Source organism: Zootermopsis nevadensis, unplaced genomic scaffold (genome assembly GCF_977971745.1).
Source record: "Zootermopsis nevadensis isolate Lab colony 2312 unplaced genomic scaffold, Znev_1.0 Znev_ptg000005l, whole genome shotgun sequence".
NCBI lineage: Eukaryota > Metazoa > Arthropoda > Insecta > Blattodea > Termopsidae > Zootermopsis > Zootermopsis nevadensis.
This window is the reverse complement of record NW_028259137.1, coordinates 2,515,640-2,528,948: the sequence shown is the minus strand read 5'-3', so window position 1 is coordinate 2,528,948 and position 13,309 is coordinate 2,515,640. Positions and strand designations below refer to the sequence as shown.

The following is a 13,309-nucleotide window of genomic DNA, read 5'->3' as shown; positions in this document are numbered from 1 at the left end:
GAAGAATTTTTATCATTCAATTAATGTTTTATTGGCTACTCTCTATTGTAACAGATATTAGAGCATGAAAATAGTCTTGCACTTACACATAGCAACTTTATTACAGAACACTGGACATCATCTGAAATGGAGGTAAAGAAGTTCACTGTTCAAATTTGTTTCGGAATGTAAGCCGGGAATTTCTCAATTAGAATTAGTGAGCAAGAATAACTTATTATTGGTTGTGTGGGTTGTACACTGAATTTTTTAGACAGTAAATTTTTGGGAGAACTTAAGCTGAAGTTTGAGGCAGTGTGGTCTTCTAAAATGTTTGTGCCTACCTAAAAGTCCATGCAGTATTTGAATGTGGAAGATCAGTATCTTCACCATGAGAACTTCAAATCTCGTAAAAACATGAATGTGGATATTCGTTGAATCAAGAATTGGTACAATGCATGCCTTGTAAAAGAAGATTGTAGATTTCTTAGGTGATCTTATACACCAGTCAAATATTGACACCAAATCCAAGGTACTGGTCATGTCTTGCAGAACATTTGTGGTTGTGGAAGATGAGGCCTGTATGAAGTCTGGCCATATCATTTTGGTAGCATATTACGGAAACTGTGTAGAGGGTCCGAAGTATTACAAATATAATTAATACAATAATGGAACCAAATAGTACAACTACATCACAGAAGCACCCATGGTATAGAGTTCAGTGATATGTATAGAATAGACAGCAGTGAGGTTGGCAGCACGTTAAATGTTACCAGAGAACGGTGGTCTGAACTGTTTAGTATTTTTCCTATCACTCTTTTATTGTATCACAATTAAGTAGCCTGTTATATGGTAATGTAACACAACCGAAATAGGACAATCTCTGGCATTGAAAATTAAAATTCTGTACTTTGTTTTTTTATCACAGGGTTACGGCCACAGTTGATTACCACAGAGGTTGTGGCACTACCATATGTTTTAATCTGTGGCCGTATTGGTTGAGGAAGGCTCAGTGTGTGAGTAGCAGAGCGTAGGTGGATTGTAGTAACCTCTCTGTTGCAAGTAATTGTTCAGAATTTACTGGAGCAGTAAGAATCCATGTTTGTTGAACTAATGGAAGCAGGATATTGAGCTGTCATTTTTATTTTAGAAACTACTTTTGCTTTGTTTTTAAACTATGGAACCAAAACCTTGTGCTGTAATAGCGAGCTGCACAAGTACCCATCCCCAAGAAATAATCAAATGTAATTATCCACATGTGTGCCATGCCTACAAATTTCTTTGGTCTTTAATTATATTGCAAATACACTCTTTTTGGCTATTTCGTTTCAGTGATATTGGGCGTTGATGAACTTCCCAAGCCAAGCCAAATAGAAGACGGAATTTATGCCTATCCTTGGCATATTGATACAAAGTATTATACCACAGATGTCAATTTGTGCTCTGTCGAAAAGAAAACTTTGGGTAGTGAGCAGTTTGCTATGTCTGTTGAAGCGGTTGTTATACATTTTGATAGTAACAAGGTATTCATGAATCTCAGTGTATTGTGAAAGATGTTGAATTTTGTAAATGTCTTTTAAGTTGTTTGCTTTATCTTAAGTATTCTGAAGTGTGTGGAGGCCACTATGTGTAAATTAGTCATAGAAATGCCTCAGAAAGTAGTTGTACAAAGAACTGCTTTCTTACAGAGTTTTATTGTGTGATATATACAATAATGGTGATATTTCTGATTGGGTCTTCTACATATATTTGAAACTGTACTTTTTGACCATTTCATCCACTTTGTCAACTCTACCATTTGGATTATTATGTTCTGTTATTATTTCAGGCTTTCTTTCTCGCCCTGGATCATTGGTTCCTCCAAAATGCATAATAGATAACAGTGTAACCCCCTTTTGCTAATGATGTAAGACAGTTATCATGTCCTCTTGAAATCTAAACTGACTGCTACAATCTTCTCTGCTTCTAGTAGTTACAAATTGTGGAAATATCTCACTCTTGTTACTTTATAGTGTACCAGTCATTGTTATCTTTTTGTTAAAATGTCTGGTGCATATTTTATGCTACATAACCAATTTTCCATAGTCACAATTCTACATGAATTAGCTGTTGATGACACTAGATATATCACCACATCGTAGGTGCTGTTTGAAACACTATATACCCCTTGCAGTTATTTTACAGCATAAATTGTATATCATACTCTTGTATCTGTATGGGCATGTATTTTAAACCTATGGGATTTGAGGTTTTCACAACAGTGAGTCTGAAGATGGCTGTCTTTTTGGTTGTTGCACAGTGTAGTCTGGTAGAAGTTTAAACCTGGAATTTTTATTACACATGCATGTATAATCTACATCTTACTCTGAAGTCAACCAGTTTATTCATCTGTTTTAGTCACAGCCCCAAAATTATCTAAAATTAATCTGTCAAACAAGAGCTAAATTATCAACCTAACTTATTTCTTGTATGTCCATGATATTGTCAAAACATAAAACATGAAGCAGAATTGAAATTCTTTTCTTGGACACTGCACACTGAATAAAAATTATACCTATTTCACTTCTCTCCAAACTTTCATTGATACTGAGATTTCTTGATTTGGATGTAGGAAGCCGATAATTGTTTGAAGTTCTTGTGTTGTCCCCCTAGCATCCCTTTGTCTGGAGACATTTGTTGAATGGAACAAATACAAATATTTGTACAGTGAGTGATCAAGTCCAAATTGTCAATATCAAAAAATATTGAAAAACATGCAGGTTTAGAACTTGCAATCCTAGCATTTTGTTTAGGTCCAAGTCTTTGAGAATTTGTATTTGTAGCTATGGTACGAACATTTTGAGGGAACACATCTTTTTACCTCTTTGTTTCATTGTCTTCTCCATAGAAATATTTAGAGGACGTCTGCCGTTAGTTTTTATTCATTCTCACATCTGTGCGAGCTGCCTCTGTTTGAGACACCGTGGTTTTAGTTTTGTGACAGGAAGTGAAAGTTTAATGTGGAAAGGCATGGGCTGACTGAGTCACCCCAGAAATAATTTTTCCTTCTCTGTTTCACTGACTAAAAATTACTGAAAAAAAAGTAAATCTTTCCCACTGTACGCCATGTAGGCGCTTGGGGGGGAGAAGAGGTATAGCTCCTACTGATTCTTAACCTCAGCACTAGATGGGGGTGAGTGGTTAACGTCATGTCCCAGCCGCACTTTGCCCCAGGAAGGGACACTAAAAAATATGTTGGTGAGCCTGTTCTTGTCAACAGTATAAACAAACATCTAATTAAATTTGTGTTATGCGGAAGGAAGTGGACGACTCGGGCACCTGGCTCGGCTGTTTCGAGTTAAGGGAAAGTCTTGAACTTGAAGGGTTGAAGATCTGAAGTAATTGTTTTATTGCTTAATGTTGTTTCAGGTTACTGTAGTGCATTTTATTTTGACTTTACTTGATACTTGTTTGTGTTTAATTGTAGAATGATGGTTTAGCTGCTGTGGAGAGTTGGCTTTCATTCCTTAAAGAATTTGAGCCAGAAGTACAAATACTTTTGTGTGAAAGATGTCATGAGAACCCATCGGTTGGAGTTTGTAGAGTGACAGGTACTTTGTTTTAAATACACTGGGTTACAGTCACACGTATTGCAGTAATTAACTTTCTAATTAAGCAATGGCTTCTTTTCACTTCCCATTCACTCTTTGCCCGTGTATGGCGAACAAGATCACTCTTCATAACTTGAACTTAGTGTCCAGTACACACCATTCAGCATGGTGTGCATTGGTGGTTAGCAGGATTCACGACCCATCAGTACATGGGTTTGATCGGGACCACGACATATAACGCTCTTGCTGTGACCCCCTTTTTGCGAGATGATGATGAAAGTGGAGTAATTGTTGGGATGCCCCGGGGAAACCCCGGAGGAAAACTCCGTGTTGCCTAGACCACGGCCTTGCCCAACACAAGTTATAAATTCGGGCACCGCCGGGAATCGAACTCGAGACCCCAGGATTACAAGCCCAGCGTTCTAACCGCTAGACCACCGTGGCGGTTATACAATTATTGATTGAAACTAATAAGTAGTAATGGTAGGTTTAAGTTCCTTACTATGAGACTACCAGTTGGACTTAACTTTAACTTCATGGTTAATGGTTTGGCAGTATGGTAGTGTGATGCACGGCCATCTGAACTTTGTTCAGGACATGACACAGTCAAAAAAAAGGATGTTAATCTTTGCAGTTTTTATTTGGTTAGGTTTTTAAAGCATTCTGTGTATGTAAATGCATTATATTAGTTACTTTTTTCCTCAAAGGCTGTAACTAAATGTAAAGACAAATATTTCAGCCCAAGAGTGGTGCGTCGAGCAAGGCTTCGAGCTTGTGGAGCTGAATCCAGAACTGGATACAGAGTGGGAGGCGGAACAAGATTTTATTGAAACAACTGGCATTAAACGAGTCGTTCAAGCCATGCATGCTCATCTGTGGCCAAATCTGCGGATGAAAGGTAGAGAGGAACATTTACATTTCATGTTTTGTGTGTGTATATATATGTATATATATTACTGGTACTTGTGGGTTATCGGGACACATCGCTTTAAAAATAGGTTAGGTTAAGTTAGGTTAATATGTGTGGATAAATGACATATACTTGAAAGTTATTATATTTTATTTCAATAAATGACAAATTATTATACAGTAGGGCCCCGCTTTACGGCGATTCGCTAATACGGCGCTCAACAGCTGAGTCAGAGAAGTGCGTCCGGCACCATTTTCTCGTCGCTGATTCAATCTGTTTACAGCTTTTGTACGCTCCGCGTCTCCGTATTTCTGGCAATTTTTCAAAGTTATTACAAACTGTAATATTTTTGTGTTTCTACAGTGTAATTACAATGGCGTCAAAGGGTAGAAGCGATAAAAAGAGGAGTCGTAAGCCTCTTACTTTAAATACCAAGTTAGATATAATTAAACTTCGTGAACAAGGCATGTCTATGGCCGAGATAGGACGTAAGCTAAGCTTAGCTCGCAAAACTGTTAGTGCCATCGTGAACGCTAAGGAGAAAGTGTTAAAGGAATTAAAAGTGCCACACGAATGAACTCTAAAGTCATAAGAAAAAGAGATATCCTTATTGCCGACGTGGAAAAACTTTTAGTTGTGTGGATTGAAGATCAAACCAGCCACAATGTGTGTACTACTGATATTCATTTTATTTCATATCGTTTTCTTAGGCCTAGCGCTATTGTGCACTTACTATATGATAGTGTAACATCTTATTAGGCTTTGATATGCATTTGCAAGTGAAATAAGGCAAAGATCCGCTTTTCGGCGATTTTCGCTTTATGGCGGGGGTCTGGTCCCTAACCCGCCGTATAAGCGGTGCCCTACTGTATTTTATTTTGATATGCCTGAGATGTTAATTGTTACAACCTGTCTCCGACGGCCAAAGTTCGCTTATAGATTTTAGAATCGTTCTAAAAATATCGCTGTTATCATTTGTACGCCGCCACATGAACTCGGCTAAATATGAATCCAGACAATGTCGGGCTGTGCCTCTCTGTTTTTTATTCCGCCATTTAGCTGATCCCCATAGTCTCTCTATTATTTGGGTGTGTGCACCGGATTCCGGATCAGCAAAGTTGTATCGATGGTTCACCTTCAAGTGGTTGAAACCTTCCTTTTCAAATTCCGTCGTTATGTACGACTTCCGGCTATCGGAATAAACAACAACAACCGAGTATGCGGGTATACTGATACACATGCTCAATTTCCGTCCAATCCAAGTCCAGATATCCGACTCTCCCGTTTTGTGTCGCAATAACCAACAAGTACCATATTACTTTTTTTTGCAGAATGTGAGATTTGAGGTTCTCGTAACAGTGAAGATGTTGATTGTGGCATGATGCTGTGTCATCTTATACACGCTTACCAGTGTTTCAGAGAAACATACTGCGTCTATTTTCAGAATTGAAGTGGCTTCTGGGTTGTCACATTACATAGTCTTGTAGGTGGTTACCAGTGTTTCCAAAGAATATATTCCCTCCGTCTTCAGGGTTGAAGTAGTTTCTGGGTTATGACACTGACAATTCTGCGTTGTATATTAGCCAGGGGATTAGACAGACCACCGTAGTGTGTTTGTTATACTTTATATGAATTTATTAATGCCTCACGTGACTTAATTTTAATCACCCTCACCAAGAAATAAATTGTCGGAAAATGATGAGGCAACACAGTTTTTTGCAAAAATTTATGTGCACTTTATAAGTGCTATCATGTGGATGTGGTGTGGCTTGAGTACATTTGTTATCTCCTGGAAGGGATTTTGTTGGTAACTGTTGTTTGTCGTCAGTACTAAGTTACATTGTAGATGCTGTGGTGCTGATCATTTGGCATCATACAAGTAAAGTATGTAACAGAAATGGGCATTTATAGTAAGTAAAGCTGTCCCACTATACGCCATGTAGGCGTTTGGGGTGAGTGGAGGTATAGCTCCTCTCTTCCTTGACCTCGGCACCAGATGGGGGTGAGTGGTCAGCATCACGCCCTGGTTGTGCTTATCCCCGGGAAAGGACCCCGGTACCCATTGTAGAGGAGGCTGGGTGGGCCCCAGAGCCGGTCTGGACGCAGAGGCTAGAGGAAAAATCCTCTACCCCTGTCGCCCAGTCCGTAGCCAGTCACTATACCGACTGAGCTACGCCAGCTCTCGCATTTATTGTGTATTGAAATTAATTTTGCAGGTAAACCTCAACATTTGTCTAGAACCGTACAGTCAATGTTGAATGGTGGTGAAACTGTGGGTGGTGAGAGATGCCCGGTGTCCGAATTAGTTCAGAATTTACAGAATGTTCAACTGGGTGCACATAGTGAACCAGTACATGATGCATCTGTTACTGGTGCAAATATAAATGACATTGAGGACCGAATTGGTAAGCATTGCCATTCGTTAATAGGTTTTAATTTATGGACGATGTTTTATTTTACCGTGATTATTGATTTTTTAGTATACGCTATTATGGTTGATGCAGTTTAGTGAGCAGGACTCGTTGGGTTTCTCTATTTTGATTTTCATTTCATTTATTCCATTATTCTATAAGGCAGTGGTCCCCAACCTTTTTGTGCCTACGGGCACATTTGAGAGTTTATGAGATCGTGGCGGGCACCAACCAATTAACAAAGCCAAATTTTCTTTTCGCTGGACAAATAAGATATGGACACCAAATAATACACAAAACAACACGACGTTTAGCGATACAAGAAACCATGCAATCAAAAATACGTAGTTTTATAAGTACAATTATTATTACTCAAGTGGGAAGTTAGTGTGATGTTTGGCGCTGCATTTCATCGGACAGTTTTTCAAATTTGGGAGTGTAGGATGATGTTGCTGCTCGCAAACAATCGTCAAGATGGGCGTCAGTAAGTCGAGATCTGCGCTTTGATTTTATAATGTTCATGGTTGAACAGCCTTCATTGTTCAGTATAACCTCTTTCTGTAACAATGCGGGCACCCAAAAAAGCCTTGAGGACCACTGCTGTAATGCTTCAAAATATATCGGTGCCAGTCTTTACACGTTTCCAGCAGTGAAGGAAAAGCCAGAATATTATTTGTAATAAGGTGAAGACAAAATGTGTTTTTAATGTTTGTAAGGCATGAGGTATTTCTGAAATTTATGTAAATATTTTTAATTGCGAAAGTCTCAAATTTGGGACAAGATTTGTAATAAATCATCGTACTTCGCATCAAGTGCATCTTGTAGATTGTATATAGATTAAATAAATTATAACTTAATAATATTTAACTCTTGTTTGTTTTTAAAGATGAGTTGTTAGGAGACAGTGGTGGGGTGGCTGGATTTTCATCCCTGTTTGAACAACTTCACAACATGAAGGAGCACGTTCAAGGTCTTCCAAGTGATCAGAGAAAGGCCTGTGCTGAGGAGGTAGTTATGGCATTCTGGCGTGCAATCGGCGGTGACGCAGATGAATTGGATGGTCTCGGTGAATCTGGCAGTACTTTTGGTTGAATGGTACCAACAGTTTAATCGCAGTAATTTCACTATTTATTTGAAACTATGTGCATTATATGAATGTATATATCTTGTTTTCTATAACTCCAGGTAAATATTGAACCAGAATAGTAAAATAACCAATGTAATTTTCTGATTTTCTTATTGCGTGTAAATTGTTATTATAGTCGGCTCATACAGCTTGACGTTCAGATATGGTCTTTGATACCCGTCAGTTCACGAACAAATATCTAATCTGTACTTGCCTACACAATCCCATATTGAGAATTTGTGTAAGGTGTGTACTGTTTGTAAGAGTTAAGAAAGTCCCTGTGATGAAGGCGGCCTGGCAGGCAAGTGTTGTGAACATGCGAAACCCGTATTCCGGAGTGGAGAACATTTCTCATGCATCTTTGATGCTTTATGCCACTGCTTCCCAAACTTTTTCCTTCATTACCCAAAACCGCTAATCAGAAAGTCCTTTTTACCCAATGTAGGTAAATTTTTATTATTTTAAATAAATTAAAAATTATATAATGAAGATTACCTTTTCCAGTTGTGTACGGTTCGATTTATAAACGCAGCCAGCGCGATACATACCTCACATCGCCATAGTTAGCAGCACACTGCACCTACAGTTTAGACTAGACAACTAGACTCACTAACTTTAGTTTAGGGGTAGACATATTTTTTCAATTCTCCACGTGCGTGCGAGAACGGCAAAAATGATTGAATCTAATAACAAGCGTATGGCGTATTTATTAAATATCAAATAAATACTCAGGACTGTTTTAGAGCATCAGTGCACGATGACCGATCTCTTTCTTCAGAGTACTTCTACGCTTTTACGGTAAATTTTAATGTGTATTCCGAGGCGTGTCGTTACCCGAAGAAAAACCACTTTTACCCCCTTTTTGGGTAATTTACCCAGGTTTGGGAAGCACTGCTTTATGCTGTCCTTAATATCATTATTCATTTATTTAATTTGTTATTACGGACTTTCATAACTTCTAGTGTTTTAATTTATTTTCAATAAAATTTACATAAACTTAGAAGAAGTGTGTTTTTTGGTCTGCTAATTGGCACAGGGCCTTATTTAACTCCCATGTACAGAAGTACCTCTCCCTAAAAAAATTGTATTCAGAATGTTCTGTAATTATTTGTTAATACTAAAAGTGGAAATTGTTTGGTCAAAAGAAAGTGAAAAATTTCCAAAGTTGACCGATCCCTAAGGCTTTTGTTTCCGAGACAGTTGTATGTTGACATCGGAGTTTCGCCATGAACTTTGGTGAGCTGGTGATCAGTTTTGGCTGATGATACTTTCATCCATAAAGTTTGGATCACTGCATGGATTTTGTAACCTGGTTGTAATTGTGAACTGTCGCTGCACATCGCCTTTGTGCAGCTGGGTAAGTTAGCTGCGCAGTGTTGCCAAAGTGATATATTACGCTGCAGCTTTTGTATGTTCTGTATTTCCTGTTGGTTAATGACGGACCTTGTGAACTTTATTTCTGATCATTTCTCATAACTGCAACATATTTCACAAGTTAAATGTCGAGGGACGGAATTTCTTTGTCTCTCTCGACATGGGGCAAACAGACTCGATGCCAGTACTTTGATTGTGCAGTTATTTTCAGTGTGATGCAATGTATCTTTTACAAATCTGGGATAAGTCATACTGGGGACTCCCGCAATATGCAGGAAGCATCATTAATGCCTCAGATTTATTGGGTATGGCTGGTTTTCCATGTATATTCTACAGGTCACAGTGGCCACGTGGTCTGAGGCATTTGCCTCGTGCCGCTTGGTCACTGGGACCGTGGGTTCGAATCCCACTCAAGGCATGGATGTTTGTCCGCGTCTTTCTGTGTTGTGCTATCCTGTGTACAGGTAGAGGCCTTGCGACGGGCCAATCCCTCATCCAAGGAGTCCTGCCAACTGTCTATAGATCAAAGCCAACAAAAAGTTGGGACCCCCATCTAGTAATATTGTATCCACTGGGCAATGGGCCCAGTTACATAGAGTTTGGAGACAGGTAATTATTAACATTTTTTGGTAAAAGTAAGTTTGTTCTGATTTCACGAAAATACCTATTATCTTTACCCATTATCTTGGAACAGATGATCCCAAAGGAGGTCATCTTTTGAAATAGATTTATCGCACAAAATGTCTGTGATGGGCATATTCAAATTCTTGAGTCATTCTTAGTTTTCTCAAAAAACCTGATAAGAAATAAGAATAAAATGGCTGAGCTGCTATATGTGTTTGACAGTTGGATAAACATGTCGTAGATTTGCGGCATGTAAAAGAAACTTACGAGCATGAAACGGGACGTTTTGTAAGCAAAATTCAGCAGCCATGTTAGTAGTTGATTTTTGAAGTTCTGTTTGTGAATTCAGATGAACATTTTAAAGTAATCTGGTATGTGAGCTTCATAAATATGAAATGTGGAAATTTATGCTGTTGAGTTTGTGGGATGTCTGTTTTGTACATATTTTTTTAAGTTTGAGCTATGTTTGTTGCTTATTCTTGCATATATCATATTTCACAAAATCAACATCAGATAATTCCACATTTCACTTCTCTTCCATTTAGGTAACTCCAGTTTAAACTTGAGGGCGAGATATTGGTGAACTGATAGGAGAAACATATAATTTCAGAACATAGAAATGTAGTCAAACACTTCAAGTTTTGTGTCCATCGGATTTTTATGGTTCAAAGTGACTTCCATTTGTTATGCGGCAGACGTCCCATCTGTAGTCAATATCTTGCCACATGGGGTGTAGCATCTTCGGTGTCACTTCGGCAACTGCGGCGGTAATTCGAGTTCGGAGTTCGGCCACATTTGCAGGTAAGGGTGGCACGTACACTCGATCTGTAACAAATCCCCACAAGAAAAAATCTAAAGGCGTTAGATTCGGGGAACGAGGTGGCCGTGCTATTGGTGCGGCCCGACCGATCCACCGACCTGGGAAACGGTCGTTGAGGTACTCGCACACTTTTCCGAGGTAATGAGGGGGTGCACCGTCTTGCTGGAAGTGAATGCGTCCTGCCTGGTCATCTTCATCAAGTTGAGGAATGAGGAACTGTTGGAGGATGTCCAGATTCATAATGCCGGTAATGGTAGTTCGGTACAATTTTCTCTTTGCCACTGTGGGCCATTGCTTTTGTGCCACTGACAGCAGTGAATTGTGACTGAGCGGCATGTGGAAGTATTTAACTGTCACATTCAGTAAGATCGCTGTAATTAGAATCGTCTCCCAGTTGACCCTGCAGGTGTTGTATTTGAAGTTAAAGAACTGTGTTGTCACTCTTCAACAAGTCTGCTTCATCGTTGAGCTTTGTGACCATATGAAATATTATTTTACCAAGTTCACATCACTAATAGGGGTAAAATAAATTCCTTAATTGGTGTATCATCTTAAAACTGAAGTGAAATAAATGTATTTATGTGCAGACATAATAATGATGATTTTAGTACATCTAAGGATTTTCATCTTGTAAGGTCAGGTCTTAATGTTTGAGAAAATTATGCTAGGTGAATATTTGGACAGAGATGGGAGGAAGTGACAGGAGGCTGAAGAAAATGGCATATTGAGAAACTTCATAATTTGTGGTCTTCACCAAATGTTAGGATGATGAAATCAAAGAGGATGAGGTGGACAGGATATGGAGAGATGAGATATACATTCAGAATTTTGATCAGAAGATTTGAAGAAAAGAGACACTTAGAAGACTTATGTGTGAATGGTAGGGTAATATTAAAATGGGTCTTACTGAGACTAGTAGCTGCTCATCAAGGTACCATTTAATTTTGCGTAATTAATCTATATATTCAAATATCCCCTTATTAAGCTTTTGATATCGATTTATAATTTCATTTGTTTCTATATTAATTTGCATGTGAGTTTTTCAATCTGTATGCATATTCCTGAGTTATGTGTTGTAAATTGTTCACTTTTGTATATTCTGCTTGTGAAGTTTCTGTTACCACATATATTAAAGGAAATGGCACATTGCTCCATTTATTCTACGTGAGCAATAAATGGAAAAATTATTTACTTGTTTTTTTCTCCCCACATTTTAGATATTGGTGCTTTTACTGCAATTTGTATTTTATTGCATTGTTCATCACTTAAGGACATGAAAGTATCAAAATTCTGAGACTAAATGTTTCACACATGTAACAAAATCGTCAGTGTTGTGAAAAGAAATGGGTGGCATTTGTGACCCTTGAGCCAATAGGACATTTTGTAACATATTTATTGGTTATAGGTTGTAACTTTGTTAAACAGTCAGGAGTAAGAGATTTCCTGTAAATGTGTCCTGTTTCTATCTTGTGAAGTGATGGCGATATTCACGGTAATTACGAAAACATTTTCTGATTTGGTCTTCAGAGAAGTGGCCACACATGTCCATTTTGTTCATTTAATAAATAATAGTCAACAAATTTAACCTAAAAAAAATTGTGTTATGGAATGCATCAGAAAATACCATACCATGTTTGTAACTGATTTAATTCAATCATGTAATCGTTATCAAGGCATCTATATGCCAATGCTGTAATATATATATATATATGTAATCACAGTAAATAGTTCAAGTAATATCTTCAAAGAAAAATCACAACTTTATTAGCTGCAAACAGGCCCTGAACACAACCCAAGAGATAGTTTCCTCAAACCTCAACAATGAAAGTTGTCCTGATATAACCATTATTAATGCCCAGCCCACAGGATATTACCTACCACCCGACAGTGATCTACCAACACAATAAATTGTAATGTCAGCGCACACCATGAAGGTAACGCAGAGTGTGGATTGAATTTCTTTGTCCTACAGTAATAATCAGTGGCCGGCTCTTCTGAACATAGTAATGAACCTTTTGATAATGGTAAGGTTACTTTCTCTTTTGGAGATTCACAATTCAAAATCAGAGAAGCACAATTTGCTAGTTTTATACAACAGTAGGGATTTTCATACATTTTTTTTATAAATTCCATAAGTTTATAATTTTTTAGTTAATTTATGTCACTTCATTATAATTATTAACATACCAGACTAAACATTTACAAAATTGTGGTATATAGAATTGAAGCCTGGACATTTAGAGAAAGCACATAAGAAATTAACAAAAAGTATGTAGTGAACTGCAGTGTGGTACGTAAAGGCGCCTTTGATTAACAATAAAAACTGCATTGAGTGTGTATGAAAACATGAATTGTTGCATAAATAAGGTAATACATGGAAACACAAATGTGACTGTATTCTCAAGAAGTTGGTAGTATGCTCAGTTCATTAAGAAATTTCCCACCTTTTGCAGAACCAAAATGGACATTATCTTATTC

The 13,309-nt window shown here is 37.9% G+C and overlaps 1 protein-coding gene across 1 annotated transcript; it reads left to right on the top strand.

Moving 5' to 3' along the window:
- The first annotated feature begins 947 nt into the window (after positions 1 to 947).
- Positions 948 to 12,018, top strand: LOC110829599 (alpha- and gamma-adaptin-binding protein p34). The gene is made up of 6 exons (XM_022063466.2): positions 948 to 1,220; positions 1,309 to 1,499; positions 3,443 to 3,566; positions 4,306 to 4,464; positions 6,693 to 6,881; positions 7,774 to 12,018. The coding sequence occupies exons 1-6, from the start codon at positions 1,154 to 1,156 to the stop codon at positions 7,977 to 7,979; spliced, it is 936 nt and encodes a 311-aa protein (XP_021919158.1). The 5' UTR covers positions 948 to 1,153; the 3' UTR covers positions 7,980 to 12,018.
- Positions 12,019 to 13,309: the final 1,291 nt, after the last annotated feature.

Bases quoted from the DNA above. Each gene is read 5' to 3' on its own strand.
- LOC110829599 (XM_022063466.2), top strand. From the start codon at position 1,154: ATGGAACCAAAACCTTGTGCTGTAATAGCGAGCTGCACAAGTACCCAT. The intron at 4,465-6,692 runs GTAGAGAGGAAC...TTAATTTTGCAG, and splicing joins GCCAAATCTGCGGATGAAAG to GTAAACCTCAACATTTGTCT. The intron at 6,882-7,773 runs GTAAGCATTGCC...TTGTTTTTAAAG, and splicing joins TGACATTGAGGACCGAATTG to ATGAGTTGTTAGGAGACAGT.